General features: G+C 39.1%; 1 protein-coding gene across 7 annotated transcripts in view; it reads left to right on the forward strand.

Moving 5' to 3' along the window:
• Positions 1-27626, forward strand: part of LDB2 (LIM domain binding 2) — a 434337-nt gene that overhangs the window by 344108 nt on the left and 62603 nt on the right. For all 7 annotated transcript variants that reach the window (XM_067530323.1, XM_067530319.1, XM_067530321.1 and 4 more), the window contains one exon: positions 27178-27350. In XM_067530323.1, coding sequence (XP_067386424.1) covers positions 27178-27350 — 173 coding nt within the window. The remainder of the gene's footprint in view (positions 1-27177; positions 27351-27626) is intronic.

Here is a 27626-nt window from a genome sequence, read left to right on the forward strand (position 1 = left end):
GGTCATGCATTTAGGAACTAATAACAAGAATTTGTGCTATAAGCTGGAGACTCAACAGTTGGAAGTGACAGAGGAGGAGAAGGACCTGGGCGTATTGGTTGATCACAGGATGACTATGAGCTGCCAATGTGATGTGGCTGTGAAAAAAGCTAATGCATCAGACGAGCTATTTCCAGTAGAGATAGGGAGCTGTTAGTACCATTATACAAGGTGCTTGTGAGACCTCATCTGGAACACTGTGTGCAGTTCTGGTCCCCCATGTTTAAGAAAGATGAATTCAAACTGGAACAGGTGCAGAGAAAGGCTACTAGGAATATCCGTGGAATGGAAGACCTGCCTTATGAGAGAAGACTCAAAGAGTTGGCTTGTTTAGCCTAACCAAAAGAAGATTGAGGGGAGATATGATGGCTCTCTATAAATACATCAGAGGGATAAATACCAGGGAGGGAGAGGAATTATTTAAATTCAGCACCAATGTGGACACAAGAACGAATGAATATAAACTGGCCATCAGAAAGTTTAGACTTGAAATTAAACACAGGTTTCCAACCATCAGAGGAGTGAAATTCTGGAATAGCCTTCCAAGGGGAGCAGTGGGAGCAAAAAAAACTAACTGGCTTCAAAACTGAGCTTGATAAATTTATGGAGGGGATGGTATGATGGGACAGCCTAGTTTGGCAATTGAGTGATCTTTGACTACTGGTGGTAGATATGCCAATGGCCTGTGAAGGGATGGTAGATGGCGTGGGTTCTGAGTTATTGCAGAGAATTCTTTCTTGGGTGTCTGGCTGGTGAGTCTTGCCCACATGATCATGGTTTAACTGATCGCCATATTTGAGGTCAGGAAGGAATTTTCCCCCAGGACAGATTGGCAAAGATTCTGGGGGTTTTTCACCTTCCTCAGTAGCATTGGGCATGGCTCACTTTCTAGAGGATTCTCTGTACCTTAAAATCTTTAAACCATGATTTGAGGGCTTTAATAACTGAGTCATAGGTCAGGGGTCTATTACAGGAGTGGATGGGGTGAGGTTCTGTGGCCTGTGTTGTTCAGGAGGTCAGACTAGATGATCATATCGGTCCCTTCTAACCTTAGAATCTATGAGTCTATGAGGTAATATCTTTTATTGGACCAACTTCTGTTGGTGAGAGAGATAAGCTTTTGAGCCACACAGTGAGAGATGTCAGTCTGGAGTGTGATGGTAACACAGGTGACTTAATTTATGGCACAACTGTCTAACTGTAATTCATGGATGTCTGGCCTGGAAGGTTATTTAAAATTGTTTTCTATTGTCAAATACTACCGCAATGGAGTCCAGAGACTATGATTATGGGCAACTGTAGTTTTTAACAAATACTAATGAAGAAATGGAACCATAATCCATTTCTTTCTTAGTGTACATCTTAGCCATTCATTTATGTACTGTGAGAGGGTCAGACTTAGATGGCTACCAGAGAGTGCTAGAAGGCCAATATATCAGCCCCAGGCTCAGGAAGTCCCTTTTCCCCTGGTAGCTGAGCAGGGGTTACTCCAGGTTAATTAATACACCTGGAGCCAATCAAGGCCCCACTTAGTACTTGTTAAAAGCCTCCCCTCTAGAGAAGGGGTGTGGTTAAAGTTGTGAGAGTGAGGCGAGCTACCAGAGTGTGTGAACAGGCAAGACTCTGTTAAGAGCCAGGAAGGTATAGGAGAAGGAACAGAATGCTGGCAGAAGAGAACCCTGCAGGTCCAAAGACTAGGGGAAGGGAAAACCCTGCCCGAAGAGGGCAAAGGACCTTTCCCAGGCCTGGAGGCCTAAGGGAAGAGACCCTGCCCGACAGGAAAGATTGAACTGGACTTTTGATTTGGACACTACCACTCCCAGTGGGGCTGTCAAGGGTCAAGAGCTTTCCCTGGCAAGGAGGCCAAGAAGGACCCCTGTCCGAGCAGGGTACGGACATTAAGTCAAGGAACACGGGGAAATAACCCAGGGAAGCTAGCAGTTTTCCTGAAGCCACAGTGCGAGGCTGCTACTTGTAGGGTCCCTGGGTTGGGGCCAGGAGTTGAGGGTGGGACTGGGTCCCCCCACACCGCCTGCCAGCCATTCACTGGAAGGGCAATAATCGCAGCGAAGAGGCAAGGGCCTGTGAGAACCAAGGACAGGACCAGGAGCCAGTAGGGAGTGGCCATTTTAGAGAGGCTGTATTACCCTCCCCCACCAGTACAGGGTGGAAGAACAGTAAAGGGTGAAGCAGTTTCCTGACCTACCACTAGAAGGAAGCGCTGGATCCACTGCGGTAGAGGAAGAGCTTTGCCACAGTACTCAAACCTTGTATTTTGAAAATAGCTTTAAATAATGTAAGTGTATGTGTAGTTTAATTAACAATATGCAGTGCTTCTACATTTGAACTCCTCACTCTTGAAAGAGAAGGAGCACATGACTATTTTGAATTTAAAAGTGGTGTTCCGTATGTGCACAGTATAAACCTAGAATTCTGGATGTGTATGGAACTTAAATTCACAGTGGTGTACATTTTGAAATAAATGTATTACAACCCAATCTCTGCCATAGCACTACTAGCACTTTACTTGCACTTCCTGATGATTGTTTAATGCAATAGAATGCTGTTATTTTTGTTCCTCAGGTATGAGTTTTGGCTTTTGTTGTCTCTACTGGGGGAGAGTTAAGGTTGTGGTGATGGTATATGTGACTGGGACTACGTGGCTTGTTGTGGAAGGTGTAGCTTTCTCTCTGAATTTCCTGTGTTTTTCATTTTTTTTAAATAACTTTAGTTTTTTAAATTCTCATTTCCTTAAAAGGTAAAATACACTCAAAACACTACTGTGTGCCTGTAGTCTTTACTTTACCTTAGCAAAGGTGGAAGGAAGCTTGTGACTCTCACTCATGATCCTTAGATTCTCACTCCTTGTAAGCCACATGGCACTCTTCATCTCTTCATTGACCGACCAACCTGTCCACTACCTCCCCACAAAGTCTTTTAAAGCTTGTTCATCACCAGTGAGCTAAAATTCGATTAAATGTGCTAGATTTTATTAGGATAATCCAGCAAATTCAGTTTGCTACAAATGAATTACCATACTAAAACTTAATCTGTTTTCACAAAAGTTAGAAAGTTCTCTGAAAAGTCAGTCTTCCATATTAGCCCTAGCCTTTGGCAGTTCCACCCTGGCTTTAGCAGCACTGTGAGGTGCCGTAGCATCTTAAAGCAAAACTAAATTAGTAAATGTTTGTGAAGTACTTTCAAGATGAAAAGCTACATTTTAAATACTGTTATTTAAATATTGAAGTTCTTCATGGCATTAGGTACAAATCTGATTTCCATCAAAATCCAGGCATGCATGTAACTTTTTCTGCCTATTTTTAAAAAAAAAAAATCTATTTATTAAATCTATATATTAAAGGTTATCAGCTGTCTCGCTTCAGGCTGTACTTCCTCTATTACATCTTCAGGGAAATCACCAAAGGACTAGTGGGCACACAGCCCAGAACCCAAACCCACATAGCCTTTGCTGTGATATCCAGTGTGAAGGAAAAGTGTCACAAAGGCAGATAAACCTTCTGTCTACACAGAAGGGGACAGAACTGTGCAAGAATTTTTGCAGGATGATCCAGCCTAGGACTTTCATCACTAGTTCTTTATTTTAACTTTTCCTTTTCTTGCTTTATAAGGACTTAAAAGTTGATCCTTGTTCCCTCACTTGAGAATCTATGGGGAGTGACATCCACAGAGATATATTTTGAAGTTGATTCTCTAGGTTGAACGTAGGGGAAACTGCCATACTGGGTCAGATTCATGGTCCATTAGTCACCAGTCTCCAACAATGGCCAGCACCAGCAGCATCAGAGAAAGGTTCAAGAAAGGTAGGGGTGGGATAATCTGCCCCCACATTAGGTCTCATCATAATCCCTTCAATTAGAGATTGGTTCCTGAGGTTTAATATCTCTTATAAAATCATTGTTAGCAGGAACTCTTTTAATTCTGACTAGTTTTGTTAACCATATAAACGTCTGAATCTTACTAAATTCTTGGCTTCAATAACATACAGTAGCAGTGAGTTCCACAGCTTCATTACTCATTGTATTTTCTTTTATTGGTTTTGAATTTGCCACCTTTTAATTTCATTTAAAGTGTTGTAAGAGGATCAAAGTAATGAGAATCAGCAAACTGTAGATTTGTCTTCTTGTGCTATAATATGAAGGTAACCTGTTTTCTAGCTCGTGTATTGTGCTCAAACCTGCTTCAGTGATGGTCATTTTTAAAAGAGGAAATAGCATACATGTCTTCTAGTATTTACATGGTGCCTAATAAAATCAAAATAATTATTCTTTCTTTCCCTGTTTACAATCTGAAGCCAAATACATTTGCCTAATTGAAGTATTGTACTATTCACACCAATAGTCAACCATATATTTTTTGCTATCTTCTAAACAATTTTGTTAGACTACAAAGATGTGCAGACAAATAGGGTTGTTTCACACATATAAGTCAGATATTTGCAAACAGTGATGTTAATGTTCATCAACATATGGGTCAAGTTTTAGTTTGCACTGGTATAGCTGGAAGTAGAATTTGACCCATGGCATACAGTATAATATTTTATATTTGCATTGCCTTTAACATTCAAAAAATTATGACAAACACACTTGAATCTTCATGATTTAAATCTTTTGGCTTTGAAACACATACCTGTTTGCTGCAGATCAGTGTATGTTTTTAGTTATTCTGTCTTAAATTAAATGTACTTGTCCCTGCCTGTTTTAATTTAGAGATGCTATATAATTAAAATGAAACTGATGCCTATGACTATACAGTGCCTAATTATGATTAACCAATAATAAAAACAATCTACTTTTGAACATGTAACATTTCACAAAAAGGTTGACCTCTTCCACAGAAGCATATTTACTACTACTTGCTGTATCATTAATTTGGTTGTTTAAACTTTGTAGACTATGTGGGGGTGGGGTGTTCTCTGTGAGTAGTATATTTAATTTTCTACTCTGGTTGTAGCATAACTGCTTTTCCTCTGAAAATATACCTTGACTGTGAGATGAAATATTATGCTATGTATGCCATTAGTTAAAGAAGTGCTAGGCTGCTTTCTGTATTATAAGCAGCTCTTTCAAAATATGAATTTGCAAAAGTGGTTGTGACAATTCTCCAAGGTATTTTTCTGCTTTCCTGGATGTAAACAGAACAGCTTGATAGAATCTAACATATTTAATAACATCCCAATAGGAACTGTTTCTCTCTGAGAAAAGTCTTCAGATTTAACAGTGAAAGACAACAAAATGTGCACGTAGTTTACACACAGTATATACATAGTTTCTACTTTGGTTTCTACTTTTATTATTCATGTTTATTTATGGCCACTTTGGTGCCTGTGATTTCCAGAAACAATAATTTATTTTAGGTCATTTGCATTGGGACTGCATAATTGGAAGCAGATATCAGATTTTCATTGCAAAAAAAAAAAAATACGAAACTGGAGTCCTGAGGCCTATTTGAACCTTAGACTCTTTGAGAGATTGAGAACCCTTTAAAAACATTGTTGGACTTGGTTACTATGTGTGGCTATATATTGTGCCTGAATGTATTCAAACAGCCCAGTAAATGGTGAATCTACAAATCAACCACTTATCTATGCTATTTATTTTGGGGTGTCACCAAGATGTTAAACCCTTCATCACATGCCCCTGGAGAAAGCTATAATTTAGAGAGAGTGCGTTGGTCTATGCAATGCTTAAAAATATGAAAAGCAGTCCGTATAGGCTAAGTCCTGAGCTGTCAAGCCCAAGGTGCACATAATATCAATACTAAATGTAAAACATTAAGACAACCATTTGACACTTTGGTCCTCTATGTGAACATGAATGATTTATGTGGAGGTAATTACTATATTTGTAAAGGCTTTTTCTTTGTTTTGTAATCGGGAAACTCCCTATAATTGAGATTTGTAGGCTATAGTGTTTGTAATATTTATTATTATTGAAATTGTTTTCGGAAATAACATGATATAACAGGTAACGATGTAGTGAGCTAGTTATGTTGAAATTCTTATTTATGTGCTTTTTATGCTCTTTGTCACCTTAATATCAGAGTACATCAAAAATATGAATTTCCCGTCCTCTCTAGCAAATAGAGAAATAATGCATGATTAAAACAAATAGGAAAAAATAGAAATAATACTTTTTTTAAAAAGTAAAACTGTGTGATACAAATTCTGCTGTCAGTTATCCTGAAAGAAATCTGAAGTAACTCCATTAAAATCAATGGAATTGTAACCCTCATAGAAACCAGTGTAATTGACTGGTTTACTAGTGTAAAATTTTGCCCAATAAATTAAATTAGAAATGTAAGATCCCATGTTATTTCCCTGCCACCACTTGCCCTAGGAAACACCATGAGGGGACTGCTCAGTGCAAAGGGGGAGCCATCACAAATTAATAACAGCATGGATCCCAATCTAGCAAATATTTTGTTGTAGGCAGACCCTCACTGAAGCTGCAAGATCAGGATGTTGGCCCACATTATCTTGTGCCAATTGACTCACAGATTTGAGGAGTGGCTTTGCTCCTAAGAGGTCATGATGAAGAAGGGTGCATATCACAGAGCTCACTCCTATCCTCTTGCATTCCTTCCTCACATGACACACAAGCTTGTGCTCCTGTCTATTCACAGAGGGGACTATTTGGGGCTGGTGTTGTTTCTCTCTTTTTTAAAACAAACGACATTTTGCAGTATCTTCTTTGTGACATATTTGCAAAATTTGTGTATTCACTGGGCACTTAAAAAGCTCATTGTGGTGTTATAGAGAATACAGGTTCCAGCGATAGTTCCTATACTAAAATGGGAAATAGTGCTAGCATCCATACATTTTCTAGAGATGGAATTATTTTCTCAAGTGCATGTGCTGTAGATCTTCCAGTATTATTCAGGATGGGTTCTATTTGATCTTTTTCCTTTATTTTTATCAATCTTATCCAACCATAAAGAACAACATGCAGGACCAACTCTTGTTTCCCTTACTGTTAGAACAAGGGCAGTTTAAATCAACAGGCTACTCACAATAATAACAAGAGGAGGATTAGCCCCATAGTCATGCAGGACACTGTAATAGAGGAAATGATGAGCTTGTCTTCTGAAGCATTTAAGTAATAAGTGCCATATAAATTGCTAATGACTATTGCATATTTTAATGCAAAATAAAAGAAGCTTTTATAACCCATTTTAGGCAACCACTTATTTCCCCAAACACTGCTAGCTGTCTCTTAACAATTGCGTTTACGGGTTAGATCTTCAAACTTTCATTTCTGACATACAAATTATCGGAGAAAGTTAAATTTCCCTTTTACAGCCTGTGTGATGTTTCTATCAATGGAATGGTTTCCATGTTTTCATTAATGTAGTCTGGTTCATTTCCCAGACCATACTTTTGTTTTTGGTTATTGGTTTTGATTTGTTTGTTTCTGGCCATTATCTGCAATCCATTTCTTAATTGTTGGTTCTCAAAGATCTTTCCAGTGCCTTTAGCTTACTTTTTTTTGCCACCATTAATCCATTTTTCCTATTTATTCCCATCATCTATTTGTATATAGTCTGCCAACATGCATGAAGCAGACTGCTATATTAATTACAGTGAAAACATGGAATCAACATTTTGCCGAACTTAGTGTATTCCCTGAAGATAAGTGCATAGTTATCCAGTTTGTCCACCAATTTCCAAAAGAGGCTGTCATTGTATAGGCCTACAGTAGGCTCATATAATTGAGCAATAGTGAAATACGGTCTGTGATGTCACTTGAATTCCATCAATTTTAATTTTGTATTCTGATAACTGTATAATATCTCTCATATCTTTTTGTTCATACTTGCAGCCTAATTTATTATCCCAGATTATTTTTAGGTGCATATAGGCAAGGATAGTGGAAGATCATAGATTCCAAGCCCAGAAGGAACCATGCTGGTCATCTAGTATAACCTCCTGTGTAACATAGATTGGAGAACTTTGCCAAAATAATGCTTAGAGCAGATCTTTTAGAAAAACAGCCAACCTTGATTTAAAAATTGCCAATGATGGAGAATCCACCACAACTCTTGGTAAATTATTCCAAAGGTTAATTATACTCACCATTAAAAATGTTTCCAGTCTGAATTGCTCTGACTTCAACTTCAAGCCATTGGACTGTATTATACCTTTCTTTGCTAGATTGAAGAGCCCCCTATTAAGTATTTGTTCCCCTTGTAGATACTTGTAAACTGTAATCAAGTCACCCCTTAACTTTCTCTTTGTTAAGATAAATAGATTGAGCTCTTTTCTAATACTTAAATCATTCTCTTGGCTCTTCTCTGAAACCTCTCTGGTTAATCAACATCCTTCTTGAATTGTGGGCACCAGAACGAGACACAGTATTCCTGCAGCAGCCATACCAGTGCAAAAATATAATGGTAAAATAACCTCTCTGCTCCTACTCGAGATTCTTATTTATTCATCCCAGGATCACATTCACATTTTTGGCCACAGCATCACACTGGGAGCTCATGTTGAGATGATTATCCACCACAACCCCCAAATCTTTTTCAGAGTCACAGCTTCCCAGGATAGAGTCCACCATCCTCTAAATATGGCCTATGTTCTTTGTTCGTAGATGTATAGGTTAACATTTTAGCCGTATTAAAACATATATTGTTTGCCTGTTCCCAGTTTATCAAGCGATCCATATTGCTCTGAATCAGTGACCTGTCATCTTTATTATTTACCACTCCCCTAATTTTTGTGTCATCTGCAAACTTTTTCAGTCATGATTTTATGTTTTTTTCTAGGTCATTGATAAAAACGTTAAATAGAATAGGGTCAAAAACCGATCCCTGTGGGATCCCATTGGAAGCATGAAACTTGATAACAATTCCCCATTTACAGTTACATTATAAGAACTTAGCCAGTTTCAATCTATTTAATGTGTGCCATGTTAATTTTAGATTCTAGTTTTTTAATCAAACTGTTGTGCAGTACAAAGCTAAACGCCTTACAGAAGTCTAAGTATATTACATCAACACTGTTACCTTTATCAGGCAAACTTGTAATCTCATTTTAAAAAAATCAAGTTAGTTTGATGGGAATCTGTTTTCCATATGCCCATCTTGATTTGCATTAATTATATTACCCTGCTTTAATTCTGTATTAATTGAGCTGCTCCATTATCTTGCTAGGAATCAGTAGTGTCAGGCTGACAGGTCTATAATTACCCTGGTCATCCCATTTACCCTTTTTAGTCTAGGTCTCCATTTCATTTGACCCATACAAAACACTCAGTGACCTTACCCAGTGGCTGGGTGAGAATGGTACATGGATGAGAGCCATCTGGCTAAGACTGAATCCAGACAAGACTGAGGTGATGTTGTTTGGCTGGGGGGAGCAACCATAGGATATGGTAAGAATAATGTTTCCATTTAACTGAGTGTGTGTGTCTGCCATTTGTTGGCTAGATTCACAATCTTGGTATCTGGTTGGAGTCCTAGCTGCTACCAGCACAAGTAGCAGTAGCAATCTGGCCAGTTTTTATCTTTTACATACAGCCAAGAGAAAACCTTGCAATTGTCAGCCATGTTTTTATCACCTTGTAGTTAGACTACTTCAGTGTGTTGTTCAAAGGGCTAGGTCTAAAACCAACTGAAATGGAAGCTGGTGCAGCCTGTGGTAGTTCAGTTACATAGCAGAGCATCTTTACCATGAGCACTCATCTATGCTTTGTGATATGCTCTGGGTGAAACTTAAGATGTTGGTTTGGACCTATAAAGTCCTAAATGGGCTAAGATGTTGGAGGTAGTCCCAGTCTGAGCTCTGATTCATCAAGGTACTTAATCACGTGCCTAACTTTAAACATGTGAGTAGTCCTGTTTACTACAATTGACTGCTCAAATGTTTAACATTTGTGTATGTGCAAATACCTTGTAATTCAGGGTCATGGTACATAGGCCTTGTACTGCGTATGCTCCAAAAATCAACAATGAAAAAGGAAGATCAAATATTTTTACTTGGAAATTATTCATTTAATTGAACAGCAAAAATCATATAGGACATTGTACAGCATGAGGCACTCAATTCTGTTCTGCTGTTTTGAGCTGGCTGGAGCACTGAAGACCTTCATAATGGTCACTGCCAAAGGAAGTTAAGGGGTTGTCTGAGAACCCAGCCATGTGAGAACAGCCTCCACTAGCCACATGGTTATGTTCTTTGTCAACATCCTCTATTCCTTGATGTGGTTGCCTCCCAGAAAACAATATTGTCAGGGTAATTTCTTGCAGTGAAGACTGTCCCTGTGTATAAATTATGGACTCTATCCTGTAAGCACTCATTCGAGTAGTCCTGCTGACATCAGACATTTGTAAGGTGTTGTAAACTAGTCATAAAGTAATAAAGTGCTCTGGGATTCTTCAAGATGAAAGATACCATAAAAATTAAGAATAACTTCTTATTTATTATTGAATGGCCTTGGTTATTGTGATAATACTGCAAGCCACTTATTGCTAAAATATTGCTTAAAAATTAGCAAATATTGCTAAATGAAAATATAATTTTACTCAATATGTATTATAGCAAAAAGAATATTTTCCAAGTGTAAGGGTGGGGAGGTACTAGAACTGTATCTTTTAACTGGACAGACAAAAAATGTAGCATAACTAAATTAGTAAACAACATCTAAACACTTTTTTCCAAAATATTTTGTATTATAACCACTGTTAGTGCCTCCAGATTTAGAGCCGTTGCCTTCCCCTTTCCCTGCATCAAAGCCCTTCTATTATTAGCATATATTTTTGTAAGCGTGTTTTTATAGCATTGTTGCTGTGACCAGGTTTACATTTTTTAAATGATTTCTTGCCTATGGAACTATTTATAGAGTGCTATCAGAGTACTCTGTCCTTATTCTGACAAAAGTCCTGTTAGAATCAATGAGAGATTTGCCTGAGTAAGGATTTCAGTATTGAGGTTTATTTTTATTATTGCAATTATTTAACCATCCCTTCCATTTACACGTGCATTTCCAGGGTCAGGATTTTTACAAATGACTTCTGGGGCAAATTTTCTTCTTAGTTAAAGTGGACCAATACTCATGAATTAACTGTCCTCTATAAGTTGTCATTAGAGCAACAAGATGTACAAGATTCATCAGCTAACCACATGCCATTTTTAGTGTGTGCCCTAAGACTGTATGAGGGCGAATAAAGTGCCTACTTTAAATATGTATATTCCAGCCTCAGAATAATAATCAGCTGTTGAGATTAAATTTATGAAAAATTAGTTGTACAGTAAACTATATCAGCCATTGGGGGGGGTGGGGGTGTGAATCCAGGGTGAGAAGAGGTACAGACAGAGTATAGCCATATATCCTGCTGTAAAATTTAAATTTATATTTTTAATCCATTCAAGTCATATTAGTTGCCAGAAATTAGTTGCCTTTGCTGAAATCAGAACTAAATAACCTTTACAAACTGTAGGGTTTAGGATTTGTCTACACACAACAGTTATTGCTTTAACTATACCATAGATCTTCTAGTATGGACACAGTTATACTAGTGTAGCTATTCCTGTACAAGAAGCGGTATAAGCTGTACTAGTATAAAGCACGTTTATACTGGTATAACTACATCCACACCAGTGGTTGTACCCAGTAAAACTAATTAACACACTTGTATCGGTATAAAAACTGCGTGTACACCAGGTCTTAGCTGTGAGAACAAAGCAATCCTTCTGTTATTTTGTCCCTACCTATACATCTTTGCAACATCAGTGAAAACAATCAACTGCTACTTGATGAATGATTGCCCCTATTTTGCTACACGCCATAGAACAGGATAGAAAACATAGTAGGTACTTTCCAATTCATTCGGAAGCTCTTCAGAGTTAGATGATGATAAATTAAGTAATATTTTGGGGAGCAAAGGCTTGAGATTCCATTTTAGGGTTCAAGTTATCATAGAGAAACACTGACATATGGATCAAATCTACCCTTTATTCATGGTGTAATTTTTTTAGAGCATTTCAGTTTCCTGTATTTAATTCCCCCACAGTGTGTTATCGGTTTAAAAAATAAAATAAAATAAAATAAAAATCTGTACATCCTCCCTAATACTTTGACTTTTGCTCTTGGTGCAGTAAACAAAATGTTTCATTATGGGATATCATTTGCTGCCAGCTCTCTTCACCACTTCAGCACAGTCACTGAAGTTTTGAGATGCCACCTTTTCTGAGGTCTTGAGCAGCAGTCCTCCCAGGAATCTGTTGTTTTGCATGTACCAAAATATTATTATTAATAAGAGTTCTCAGAACACAACTAATTATGACATATTTATTTAGCCTATTTAAATACTGAACAAATTGTAACAAACACATTCTTCAGGGAATGGGTTTGTGATTTGAAAAGGGAAGCCTGAGTTTTAAGGAGGCTAAATGGAGGAGGGACCCTAGGGGAGGAAAATGCAGGTGGAGACAGAAATAAGGTACTCAAGAGTGAGATAGAAGGAAATAACAGAGGGAGAAGGAACAGCTCAGCCCCACCCAGACAGAGGGGGAATTTCCACTCAAGTTGCCTCATGGGGAAACAGCCCCTGCCATGTGCCTCTGAAGAGGAGGAATTTTTTTTCTTAATAAAAAAGGCCATTTGCCAACAGTCCCAGTGTTAAACTGGGGACCAATTCAGATCAATACATGTGCCCACAATTGAGCACCCCGTGACCATGCCAGTGAAGACCAAACGTCAATATCTTCAATGCAGAGCTGTTGTTTATTGAAAAGCAGATATCACAGGCAAATAGAAAGGACCATACAATGCCTCTCCTTATTAAGCCTCAGTTTCCCAAGCATAAACCCTCAGTAATTATGCTGGCCCCACACAGTATCCTGATTCGTAAGCAAAGTATGATAGCTACCACTCCTAGGTGAAAACTATCTCTTCCTCCTTCAGGTTACCTCAGATTCTTGGTCTATTTTCTGAGTCCCTCGTAGTGGGGTCTTGGCTACCCCGAGGCACTCTGACCTATGATCCCTCGGAGCAGGGTCTAGGTTACCCCGAGGCCTTCTGGTCTTAATCCTTCTTCTGTCCCACAGTATCACTGACCCTCTTGGATATATGAGATATAGATAGAGAAGCTAGATACCATGTGATCTTCCCAGTACTTATACCTTCTTCCCAAAGACGTCACATGTCCCAAAAATATGCAAAATATACTTTGCCAGCGAATTGTGGCATATCCCAATTAATTCATAATTTGGGAGGGGGCTGCAGGGATTGGCTGATATTTACTTATCATGAACTACTCCCCTCCAGGCACCTGATGTCACGTCATTCTATAGGGTCAGTTGACCCAGGTCAGCTAGCCCCAGGTTCGCCATTGCCCGCCTCCACATGTACACACCAGGCAAACTGGCCATTGGCTGACCATGACTATTGGTCTTCCACATCAGCGTAGCTGCTTACACAAGATCTGGACAAACGTTTGTGACACATATTGATGCCAAGTGCAAGGTTGGCCTTTTTAGTGATTTTCCACAGTCTAGTGCTATGAGGCCCTGCTCTCAGAACCCTCTAGCACTCAGGCTCATCCAACCTATCCACTGTGATACTGTATAGTGATTCAGCACCGTTCCAACACCCAGTATGTAAATTTATGTAAATTGGACCTCAGGCTTTTTGAAGACCCAGTATAGGTTGGTCTGTTGGGAAGGTCCTCATTTCCCCTCCTCCAAGTTTGGCCAGAGGAGGGGACAGAAGAAATGTGTAGTCACTTCTGTTAAATATTCAGTTGTGCCCCAAATAGAGGCAAACAACATGGCCATGGGCAGAACATAATTTTTGTGTTTCTGAAGCATTGGTCAAATTGCAGACAACTTGGGGAAATTACTGTTCCATCCTTAGTAATGTGAGAGACTCAATTACTCAACTACTCAACCAAAAAAAATTAACAAAGAAGCTCTCCTTTCTGTGTTTGTGTGGCCTGAGCATGCCTCTCAAGTGTGTCTAATTTCAAAATACATCATTCATTATTGCCCCAAAGACATCTGTGTTCCACACAAATTTGGTGTCCCCTCATTTTTATTGTTGAAAATTACATAGATCAGAAATAAAGAATTATGAAACAGAGGTTATAAAAAGAGTTATTTAGTCTCAAGAAACAAATCCCACAGCATTTTATATTTCCTGCATAATAATATTTTGTGTCTCTCATTTCATCCCACTTGTGGACCCCTCCAGGTCAAATTATGGGCCCGATTCAATTTCCATTGAAGTCAACAAAGCTGCCCATTATTTGTATTGGCATTGTATCAAGTCCTATGTCCATCTCACACCCTTGAAAATTAGATGGCTTTTGTTCCCAGTTCAAGTGAAGAGAATCTACCATCTTGAATTTCTCCAATTCCCTGAGGGAAGTGTGTTCTGATAGGAATTCATAATGAAATGTTCCCAAACTCGAGCCAAAAAATGTTTGTAAAAATACTTCTTTCATTAAAATGACTCTGATAGTTTGAAATTGTGAGCATAATGGGTTTCTGAAGTTGTCTATCCATTGTTTTTTTTAAACTTTCACAGTCACTGTTCCTTACATATATCAATTCCAAAAATTACAGTCAATTGTTGTGACAAATATAGAGAAAGAAGATAGAATAATGATTATATGATACATGGAAAATATCTCACAGTTGAAGGGAAAGAAAAACATAGGAAGAGGTCATTTCCTCATTAGTACAGATTTATTACAGAACCTACAATGAAGCTCATTATTGGCATACTTTTATTTCTGTATAACTGAATAAGATTTTATTGGAAACGGCGTGCAATGTATGTTCTGACTGAAGCATATAAACCTGCTACATTTCTTGCTCTTCACTGAACGTGGTTTTGACACAGTTTTGTCAGAAATTTGATTTGTATTGCTGAAAGCAGTGCACTGGCTCTCTAAGTAATAAACAATCTTCATATTTAAAACAACAGAACATTTTAAAACTATGGAGCATTTTTTCTAATTATTTTGTCTAGGTTCTTGAATACATTTTTTGACTTTCTGTGCAGTTAACGTCCATTAACATTTTAAAAAGAAAAAGAATGAAAGAAAAAGAAAAAATGCTTTGCAGTAGAAAAAGAAATCAAAGCTAACCACTGACAGCTATGTGGGTGGGAAAAAAGTGTTCTGGTTGTTATAAAATATATACGTGACTGACAAGTGATGTTATATACTGGTGAGATATTGTTCATATGTATACAGTATAAATTACCAGAAAAATCACACTGGTTATCAGTCCATATATGCTCACTGCAGTCTTATGAATTTGAGAAATTCTTGCAGATCTTTTATCAGATTGCTTGAAACCCCTTACTTCCCACAAGTTCTCCATACATGCTCCTCACTATAATGTGCCCCTTGATGCAGATATGGACATATGTTTTTCTGATAGTATTTGTAAACTGAATGTGAAGCTTGACAGTCCTGGAGCATGAAGAGTTGTCTGTCCACAAAATAGTCAAACTTCCTTCCCATACTGCTTGCCAACATCTCAGTTCTAACCTGAAAAGATCTATCTTAGAGTTGAAGAGGTCATCCCGTCTGTGTGTCCCTTCTATCCTTAAGCTCTCTTGAGTTTACCAATTGGAAAGTTTAGTGCAAGTGATAGTGATTTTGTGATATGCACATCTGTCTGCTATGAACTGGACTGAGACCAGAAATGCATTTCACAAAGGCTCGTGAACAATTAGCAGCTGATAACAATGGGTTGATACTGACTTGATGTGGATGTAAACAAAAGCGTCAGAGGTGAAAGCCTCCACGCTGCTTTCACAATGCCCTCAACTTTTTCTTTTTTTTTGATATTTTTAAGGGCATGCATTGGTAAGACATCTCCCTCTCTCTTTCCAATCAGAGTAATAGTGTGTCAGTAATACATCTTCCCACACAAAGGCTATAAATGGTGAGGACTTATTTAGAGTAGAGTTAAGGATTCTTTATTCATGGCCCCCAATCTTCCAGAGCATATCAGCATGGCTTCGAGTAGACACTGGGAATTAATAACGCAGGGAACTATGTTTGGAGACATATTGTAAATTGGTTCCAGAACGTGGTTGCTCCAGTGAATCTGGTAGAGGGGCTCTTGTGGCTTGATTGCCTACTCTCATAGTTATAAATTGAATGTTTATATTGCTTTTCATCCTGAAGAATCCCACACATAATGGCCACATCCTTAGCTTGTGTAAATTGGCATGCTCCATTGATTTCAATGGAACTATGTCAATTTACATCAGATGATGAGCTGGCCCAATATAATGAAAGAGGAAATGTGTATGGGTCCCTTAACCCACCACTACAATTCAGTAGCCCTTTAGTAGTGTGTAGAAGTACAGCACACCATTTCCTACAGCAGTCAAGTATTGATTTTGAGGTCTCCCATCTAAATTCTGAACCAGCCCAACTCCAGTTAGCTTGTGATATGTGACGGGATCACGGCACCAGAGAGTGTATGACTGCTATCACTTTGGCTTAATGTCACTTTGCTTGGTCATGTACATAATTTTTGTGTAATGCAATCTTTAATATACTGCTGAAGTCAACTAAAGTCAAAGGATAGATGTCTGTTTGATCTAGTAAAATTGGATGGGTTCCCTGTCTTTTGTTTAGCCCTTTTGGTTAGGCTGTCATTTGAATTTTATGTTTTTGTCCTTATTTCTTCAGATCATTTATCTGGTATCATTTTCTTTGTTGTTTTGGTACGATGTGCTGGCATGGATTATATTTGTTCCTCTAAAATTCCTGTCCTGCACAATCTCGATCATTTTTATGGTCTTGTGTTTTGTCATTTTTTACTTGAGCTTGGTTGTGGTTTGTTATGTTTTGACAGTTGTGTGTCATAAAGCTGTGGATAACTTCTTTGGCTTGCCTTTGAAACTTTCTTCTAGGAAGTTGCTGAACCAAGTCAGCTAAAATAGTCTTTCTTCAAACAGACTAATTAATACAGACAATACTCACAGACCAAATCGTAACTGTGTTTGTATTAAGGCAACACCTTTGCTAGTTATATTAGCATTCTGTTAAAAGTACGTATTTTTGAACATTTTACTGAACCCCACGAAGAAACTTGAGATATTAGGTCTTTACTAGGGAATGATGGTTATGGTTTTCCAAATATGGATTTTTATATGTTAAAACGGAAGCTTTTTTATCTCAGATAGGTTTTTCTGTTCATGTAAAATTAATAATTGACAGTAATTTTTTTTAAAATGGAAAGTGGGCAAATGATTAGTTCACAGTTCTTCCCGGAATAGTTGCAGGCTATAAAACTACATCCATCTTCAATTAGAAATCTTGAATTCTGTATCTGGAGTAGGGAGAGGCCATTGTGAGTTTCCAGAAACCTAGCTCAGCTGTTCAAATGCCAAGCCATGTGAGCTGTCATATCATCCTTTCCTGATTGGTAAGCTTAACAAAAAAGACTGCAACCTTACTAACATATTATTCTGTTGTAATACACTTTATATGGGACACTTAAAACCACTCAGTGTCTTGAAGCTGGTGCAGAATGCAACAGCTTACTTACTGAGCAGAGATCTCACGAGGTGCATACATTGCCAGTGCCCAGAGATTTGCAGGCAGCAATGGCTGCCTATTGGTCTCCAGATGGAGTTCAAGGTGTAGGTTATGTCCTAAACCGCCCTAAATGACCTGGGATTGGCCTATCTGCGAGATTGCCTCTCTCCCCAGCCACCCTGCCACAGCCGCAGTCAGAACTGATCCCCAAGTTGGATACTCCTCAGTGTAAAAGAGAAGAGGCATTTGGTAGGGTTTTTTCTGCAAAGGCTCTAGAACTTGCTTCCCGTTGTTCCAAAATACCCCAATTTAGTGATTTTACAAGTATGCTGCAAAAGACATCTGTCTGATAGGGCTTTTGTAGGGGGGTGAGGATATTTTTCTCAAAATGATAAAAGGGCATAAAGGAGACCTTTTTTTGGTAGGTGGCTGGCTGGCAAAGTTCCTTTAATGGACGATTATTTTAATGCTACTGGGGTTTTGTTGTCGTATTCATTATATCTCCAGGTCCCTCGAGCTTTGTATAGGCATCTTTTTATTTAAATCAAAACAAATAAAATATTGAATCTTTTCTGAGGGACGGCAGAATTAAGATTGTGCTGCCAGGTTGTCTTCAGAGTGTGTGTTTATGAGAACGAGTGTTTAGAGCCAGCCATGAAGAGTTGAAGAGAGATCTCATTTTCATGAAAAGAAACTAACGATTTGTTCCTTACTTAAGAGTTTTGCAAAGAAACAACAGCAGAGCTGGTGAAGATGTTGCACACTTTTGACAGGGAAGGAATATACTACCTGCTGAATCAAAACAGCATGGACAAAACCTTTGGCGAAATCAGTGTAAACTGTAGTTTAGCAAACTCTCAAACTCGGCAGTATGCTTAATTACTGTACAAAAAAAGGCACTTGCAAACAACCTGACCATATTTAAAACTGGCAGAAAAGATTAAATTAATCAGAATGCTCTATGGTATTCAGTGAATCATAGAAATGTAGGGCTGGGAGGGACCTTAAGAGGTCATTTTGTCCAGCCCTATGCACTGAGACAGGACCCAAGTATACTTAGACCATCCCTGACAGATGTTTGTCTAACTTGTTCTTTAAAACCTCCAGTAATGGGGATTCCACAACCTCTTTTAGATGCCTATTCCCCTACTTAGAAAATTTTTCTTAATATCTAATCAAAATCTCCCTTGCTACAGATTAAGCTGATTACTTCTTGTCATATGTGGTGGGAGGTATAACCCCACACCAGAACCGATGGGGTCAAGGAGCAACTCTGGGCCTGGGCGGCCCTGCCCATCCCCATCTGCACAGCATGCTGCAGCTATAGTTGAAGCTTAAAAGAGAGCCAGACACCTCAGAAGGAACCTAATAGGGAAGGGAGAGTGAGACCTACCCCAAGAGCTCCTGAAGAAGGATATTACAAAAACCTTTTCCAGGAGAAAGAGCCTGTCTGCTGAGTCAGCAGAGCTGACGTTTCAGTTACACTCTTTTTCTTTGCTGCTATGTCAAACTGTAAGACTGTTGGGATAAGAAGTGGCCCAGGGAGGCAGTCTTAAGGCACTCCAAGGTGCTGGACATGGTTGCTTCTCACAGGACTCTAGGCCAGAGCCCAGTGGAGTGTGAGGTCCAGGCTCCTTGTTATGGAGTGCGTACAAAAGTCTCTTTCAGGATCTCCCTTAGGGAAACCCGAAGAGGATAAAGAATTTGCAAAATCCATGTCTGTGACTGAATACCCACAGGGGTCGCAAAACAGACTGAAGATCTTCCCCCTGCTCCTTTGGGACTCCACTACTCCAGAAAGGGCTGCAGCTAATTGGTGACCTGGTTGGAGGGTTGGGTCAACGCCCACCAAAAAGCAGATCACCATGGATGTTACAGTGGCCAGTGAGAGACATTGGGGCGAGTAGAGACCTAGGACTCGAACCTCTAAGCAACAACTCCAGTGAGTGCTGCCCATCATATCCTAACTTCAGTGGACATGGAGAACAACTGATCGCTATCCTCTTTGTAATAGCCCTTAACATATTTGAAGACTAACAGGTGCCTCAGTTGTCTTTTCTCAATTCTAAACATGGTCAGTTTTTAAACTTTTCCTCATAGGTCAGGTTTTCTAAACCTTTTATCAATTTTTTAGCTCTCCTATGGACTCTCTCCAGTTTATCCACATCTTTCCTAAAGATTGATGCCTAGAACTGGACACAGTACTCCAGATGAGGCCTCATTAGTGCCAAGAAGAATGGGACAATTACCTCCCATGTTTTACATATGAGACACCTCAGAAATATATTAGCCATTTTCACAACTGTTGAACAGTTTGTGATCCACTATAACCCCTGATCCTTTTCAGCACTACCGCCTATCTAGTTATTCCCCATTTTGTATTTGCTCATTGATTTTTCCTTCCAAAGTGTAGTACTTTGAACTTGTCTTTATTGAATTTCATCTTGTTGATTTCAGACCAATTCTGTAATTTCTGAAGGTTGTTTTGAATTTGAATCCTGTCTTCCTAAGTGCTACCACCTCCTCCCAGTTTAGTGTCATCTGCAGATTTTATAAGCGTATTCTCCATTCAATTATCCAAGTCATTCATAAAAATATTGAATAGTACTGATCCAAGGACAGACCCCTTCACGACCCCACTGTGTATGTCCTCCCAGTTTGACAGTGAACCACTGATTACTACTTTTTGTATATGGTCTGTCAACTGGTTATACACCCACCTTATAGTAATTTCATCTAGACCACATTTCCTGAGTTTGCTTATGAAAATCTCATGTGGGTCTCCGTTGAAAGCCTTACTAAAATCAAGATATAACACATCTATAGTTTCCCCCCATCCACTTGGCCCAATAACCCTGTCAAAGATTACAAGGAATCAGAAAGGAAGACAAGTGCACTTAGAATTTCACGAAAGCTGTAATGTTTTATTTTATGCTTACTTTAGCCAGTGCTGCTGTCTGAGAGAGTAGATAAGGCACTAAACATATTGTCCGAGTGGACGACTGGAGTTAGACTCAGTTGTAAAGCAGGGAAGTAGTTCCAAAGTTTAAGGACAGGACACTAGAGCAAAAGATTTTGTGAAAGCAGATGAATTGTGACCAGATTGTTGCAGATGGAGCATGAAGAAACAGTTGGAGGGAAGATGTAAAAGACATTGTGGTCACTCAAAACTATGCTGTATCAACATGTAACTCATCCTACATATGCAGTCACATAACAAAACTTAGTACAAGAGCAAAGTGGATGGAGTCTTTGATCCTCAGACTTCCTTCATTTCCATAGATGAAAATCTTTCAGGTTCATTAATTCTATAGTAGGAGGAACAGATTTTTTTTGCTAAGTAAATCAAGCATCCTTAATAAATTATTAGTGTTAGTGGTACTCTTGAATTTTCCTCCAAACTGTATTGAGCCTGAAGTACTAAACTGAATCCAAGAATTTGTTTCCAAATAGCGAGTAATTTGCATTACTGAAATGCAAAATCAACTGAAATTATGTGATTGATGTAGCATGATCAAGGATAGGCAGAATCAACATTAAACAGAAGTAGGACACTTATAAATCTGGTAATGATAGAGTTGCTAGTGTGACCTTAAACTACTTGGTACCCAAATGGAAAATGCTAAAGTTTGAGAAACTAAGTGTTTCACTGTGTAAGCATCTATTCTGGTCTACTGGGTATATACATTTTTGAATGCATATTTTCCTGTAGTAACATTTAACTGTAATGTTGGTACATTATATAGATTTTTCATAGATGTTTAAACACAGTCTATGTAATAGAATTATAAATTTAATCTTGCCTTTAAATTTATCCAGTTAATGAAAAAAATCTGATAAACATATGATGTTGAATAATTATAAAAACTAAAAATATATATTAAATAAATGATGTATTTTTAAAAATGTCTAAATGGTAGGGGCCAAATTTTATCCATTAGAGCAAGCAAGTGTGGATACTGAAGACTTTGGCAGGTATGTGTGCAAAATACTGCCTGTAGGTACAGCATGTGGGTAGCTTAATTAAAGTTGCCCACATATATTTGATAGCAAAATTTGGATTTAGAAGGTCAGTGGAATTTCTGTGAGATTCTGTCTTTTGAATGCCCTGCATTCTGGCCAGATCTGGTGGTAACTTCTTCTAGGGATGAGCAAATTCATATTTTTTTTTCAAACCCACAACAGACTCTGTGTGTATGTGTGCGCGCCTGTGTCTGTGAGTTTGAGTGTATGTGAGAGAGAGAAAGAGAGATATGGCATGATGTGATATAAAGGTTTTACTGACATGAATTTGGGATGGGCACACTACCCTAAGTTCACAGTTCACCCCAATATGAGTGCCACGCCAGCTTACCATGTATTCTATAAGTCAGTTTATTTATTCCAGTTTCAAAAACAGAACATAAAAAAACACCCATCCCTGGCTCTGGGCAACATTGACATCCATTAAAACCACAATATAAAAATAAAGAAGACCCAGGGCAGGGAGATCCTACCCATCTGCCCAATCACATAACAGTCTCCAGTCAGCAGACTTACTGAAGGTCCTATCCCATGCAGAGACTTCACCAAAGCCCGTCTCAGCCCTCCCTGAATACCCACTCAAAGGGATGGGTTCTGCACATTCCTGGAACGTCAAGAGGTTCTGGACCAAAGGGAATGAGAGCAGATTACCAACAAGAGGGGCCATCACAGAGAAAGCCTCCCCTTTATCATATGGAATCTTTATCATATGGAGCCTGATCCAAAGCCAGTTGAAATCAATGGAAGGACCATAGACTCCTATTGACTTAGACCAAGCACATACTGGGCGAGAATCAGTTTGAGTACCTCCACTGATCACAACAGTGACATTCTGGTTGGGGGGAGAACCTCCAGTTACTTTAAGATATGTAACTTTCTCTTTCTGCCCATTGCCACCTCTTTTGGGTAGTGCCCTGCCACCAGCTGGCCATTTTAGGGCCTCTAAAGGGTGCTGGGATGATACCAATGATATCCCTTGGCATTGTGCCAGCATATGGAGGATTGAGCTCAACCGTCCTCAGAATACATCGTACAATCTATTCTATTCTTATAGGCAGGACTGGCAGCACTGCCTGTTGTTAAGGTTGCCTGACACTTCCCATTAGAAGTACCTGTTTTCAGTTGCGTATAACTTTGCTAAACTTTAACTGTTTGGGCTGAAATTTTCCAGAGTGGGTGTATGCTTCAGGCTGAAATGGTTTGGAAATTTTCAGCCAAAATGGTTCAGCCTTTTCAAAGATTGAGGCTAGGGGAAAAGATGTTGTTTTGCCTATTTAAAACAATTTGAGGCCTTTTTTTGAAATCCTGTACCATCCCCATTCTTTGGAGTAGGGACTTGAAATTTGGCAGAGAGGTGACCTTTATGTCAGGGATCTGCCTTCTGGGGTCCCTGTGAAAATCTGCCCAAATTTGGCAAAGTTATAAGCCTTTGAAAAATCACTGTTTACACATGCTTAGTAGAAATTTGGACTTAACGGCTAACCTCTCAGAAGATTCCATCCACATAAGCATGTTTCATCCCCTCACAGCTAGTGCAGACCATACTGTGCAATCACCATGCCCACAAACCCACTGAGTCCCTGGTCTACAGGGACTCTGAAGGACTTTGCTTGTAATGATTGCTCTCAGTGGCTTTGGGCCAGGCACCAGAACTGAGAGCAGGGACCCTGACCGTCCTGTGCTGTCAGTGCCCCCTCCCTTTATTGTGGCCCAGATAGCCTAGAAAAGGAAACCATTTGCATCAAGTGCAGAGGGGACACAAGATGGATTGGGGGGAAGGAAAGGAGTAAATTGGGACAAATAGTCTGATGAGACTGGGACAAGAGGCAAGTAGAGAGAGACTGATTGAGTTGAAGGGTGGAGCCTGATGGATTGGTCAAAGAGCCTGGGATTAGGACTCAGGAGTAGGACAGGCTGTGACTGGTTAGGCGAGGAAGCTGGGACTGGTCAGGCAAGGAGACTGAGTCTGGGATCTATGGAGGGGAAACTGGAACTGGGAGCTGGTGAGAGATATGTGTGTAGGGAGGGAACTGGGAGCCAGTTGGATGGGTGGGAAAAAACACTGAGCTCGGCTGAAGAGCTGGGGAAGGAGGAGATACTGGGACTGACTGTACAAGCAACTAGTAGGGGCAACGTGAGAAGGGGGAAGGAGAGACAAATATGGCAAACAGCTAGTGTGTAGAGTGAGGGCAAACTGGGACTAGCTGGGCAAAGAGACTGGGACAAGCAGCTGCAGGGTGGGGAAATGAGACTGAGATTGGGAGACTGGCAGCCAGTGAGGGATGGGGACAGAGACGTGGAGGAATTGATACTGGCTGGCCAAGGAGATTAGGACCTCTGGGTGTGGGAAGGGGAGATACTGAAGTCGGGAGGTTTCCCACCCTGCTGGTGAGCAATCTGGGTGCCGATATGATGCCACATGATAGAATTTCTGTTTTTTCAGTTTGCTTTATTAAAAGCCTAGGAAATTATACACAAAAATACATTAAAAGAACATTAATCGGGTTGCAAAATCAAGCACTTGAAACTTAGGAAATGCCAGAATTCAGGTTGCCTGTGTAACCTTAATTCATCCCTCTTGTGTATATGCATTATGATACAGTCTTTAATTACATGAGCACATACTATTTTTTCCACAGGACTCCTGCCTCACTCAGTGTGCAGTATGGATGATGCTTTGTGCTCAATTAATTGTTTGTGTTGACACTCCCTCTGCACCCCACTTCAAGGTGCACCTTTCCGAGTGGTGAAAACTGGTTATGATTTTAGTTTAGTTTGGGCATTCGTGTTGGTTAGTTTTAGTTTTACAGATGTATAATTTATGTGTGTGCGTGCATGTGTGCTGTGTTTAAATACAGACAGCGTACTGCCAAAGGGTTCTCACGCTCCTTCACAGCATGGGACACATCTTTATAGAGAGATAGTCATGGGGACACCTTCCTTCCCATTCATGATTGTGAGAACCCCCACTCTTCCATACACAGCTGCATAACATCCCTGTGGCAACCACAGCCATTGCTTATATGGAAAAGTAATAACAGGAAAGTACTCAATACATTTTTAGCTTTCTTTAATGTGTTGTAGCAGCTGGAAACCAGGAGGAAAGCAAGCACAATGTGACCAGACCACTTTGGGAACCAGCTATGAAACTATTTTGAAATTGCATTTAAAATTTGTTCACTGTATTCATGCATTGCACAAGTAACGTGAATATACGTTTATTGCAATCAGTAGAAATCCTAGATTTTTATATTGTGCATTAACTGCTCAGGATGATTAGCAGGAAACTTAATTTGTGCTAATTAGCCTTAGGGGAGCAAGAAATTAACTTGATGGGTAAATTTCTCATTTTACAATATAGCATATTGAGCAACATAGGAAATTGTTACTTAAAGCTTTAGAAAAGTCTTCTGCTGATTCACTGGACCTTAGTTTCTCTAATTAAATTAAAATATTATAGAACATTAATACATACTAGATGTGTGGGTGGGTTTTTTATGGGGGCTTGTATTGTAGAATAATTGTTCATATTATACATTGATTTATCAGCTATATCCAGAGGCTTCAGTATATATTTATAAATTACATTTAAAACTTCAATGTAGTAAAAGGCATTCGTAGCCATGTTAAAGTCCAATATCTAAGCAAAACTTTTTAGCAGAGCCTTAGATATTTTCTATATTTATCTATTTATTGTACTATTGTATTATTATAACATAAAAAATAAAATGAGAGATTTATTAAACCCCCTTGGATTTCCTGGCACAATTCAATTGACTTGAGACACGTATATATGATATTTTTGAAAGTAATGCAGAAAGACATAAACTACTTCCACAAAATTAGTCATCTATAAAATGTCATACTATTTAATTCCCAAGGCCCACTCTCAAATACATAATTAGGGCAGATTTCTTAAGTTCTTATGCAGGGAGAATTCGGAAGGAAGTAAATTTTTTAAAATTACCCTCAAAACATACAGAACAAGACAGAGAGATATAAACTCAGTGGTCTGAGCTAGGAATTAATGAGATCTAATCTGGGCTCTGATACTGACTCCTCTATTGGTTTACACTAAATCATTCAACCTATTTGCCTTGGTTTCTGCCCTCTCCCCCATATAAATCTATCTTGGTTTTTCCCCCTATATAATGGAAGTAATCTTTACTTGCTACCATCTGGGGTATTGACACAGGGGTGTTGAGGATTAATTAATATTTGCAAAACATTTTTCTGGTGAAAAACATAATTTACTCAAAGTATTATTAAGTCATTCTGAAAATACAATATTGATATGAATATTGTTATAAAGTACTCTTTCCTAAAATATTGTCTTGCTGAATTAAGTTGCTGATGGCAGACAAACTATCTGCAAAAATGTAGCAGGAAAACATTGGTTGCACATAACACATTTCCCTTTGATGTCTATTACTGCTGCTACTCTGTGCAACTGAAAAACATTCAGAACTCATTATTATTTATTGTGAGCTAAGTCCTGCAGTCCTCATTCAAAACTGCCATTGATTTCCGTGATGTGAATTCAATGGGACTTGTGTCCAAGTAGGGATTACAGGGTTTGTCTTTTGAAGTCTATGAGTTGGAATTTAAAATACACATGCAGACTGGTCTGTTGGTCAGATCTGTCTTCGTATGTGGACCATCTCCGTGGTCAGGGTATATCCACACTGCAATAGAAAACCCACAGCACCAAGTCTCAGCTGACTTGGGCTCAGATAATGAGGCTAAATATTGCAGTGTAAACGTTTGTGCTGAGCCTGGAGCCTGGGCTCTGAGACCCTCCCCCACACATGGGGTCTCATAGCCTGGGCTCCAACCAGAGCCCGAATGTCTACGCTACAATTGTATAGTCCTGCAGCCCAAGCTGACCGGGCCCAGCCACACCGCAGGTCTTGTATCGCAGTGCAGGCGTACTCTGTGTGCCTCGTCAGCCATTTTAGATTATATAAACAACTGTTTCCATCAGAATTGAAAAAGTGATCACAGGTGGGCTCTGATGCTCTTGGGCTGAGCACTTATATATTGTATCCCACTACCAGGCCCTTTTTCAATCTACAGGGTTTTCGTTTTTCTGCTATAGCCCTCTCTCCATTCAACAGACTATATATATATATACTGTATTTATCTATATATATATATACACACACTGTATTAATATATATGTGTACATAGTCTATGTATAAGGAGTTATATGTTTCTGTGCATGCATGTATTTGTATAAGCACACATACACTCTAGTTTTATTTACAGCTTTATTTATGGAAATGGGATATACCATCCAAGTTTCAGACAAGGTTTGCACAGCATGGCTCCTGTGTAGCAATAACCTTTGAACAACAACAAGAATCTCCAAACTTTCAGGAAGACAGGAGCTAGTTCACCAACAGTGTAAAAAAACTGTATGAACAGCGGTCCATACCTACTGAAGAGAATAGGCTGTTTTATTTCAACAGGAGAAGACTTTAGTTCTATATATTCTTTAAATGAAAGTTTCCCTTAAAATTATTCATGGTGTGTTTGTTATAACCTAGAGTATTGGTTGATTTTTGCTTTGTATTTTCCCCCCAGCCATTGGAAGGACCCTAATTCCTCGTTATTTTAGCACTGTCTTTGAAGGAGGTGTAACAGACCTGTATTACATTCTCAAGCACTCAAAAGAGTCATACCACAACTCATCTATCACAGTGGACTGTGATCAATGCACCATGGTCACCCAGCATGGAAAACCCATGTTTACCAAGGTAACAGGAAAGACTCAGTAAAACATATTTGGGGGGGGGAGTTGTTTTGTTTTTTTCTTTTTCAGGGAGTATCAAAGTATAATTACTACTGTATTTTTCTGAAAGGCTGAGTTGATTTCTAATACCTCACTTTCATCCCTTTAGATTTTGTACTATTGTTATTTGTTACAGGACTGGAAAGCTTTGTGAGCACCTTTTGCAGTCTTCCTAGGAAGTTTTCTAAGAGAAGCACATAAAACTAGGCCATCACAGCCACCAAACTTATAGGAACTAAGT

This window comes from Emydura macquarii, unplaced genomic scaffold (assembly GCF_026122565.2).
Source record: "Emydura macquarii macquarii isolate MOO-44397 ecotype Brisbane River unplaced genomic scaffold, CSIRO-AGI_Emac_v2 contig_3062, whole genome shotgun sequence".
In the NCBI taxonomy this organism is placed as follows: Eukaryota; Metazoa; Chordata; order Testudines; family Chelidae; genus Emydura; species Emydura macquarii.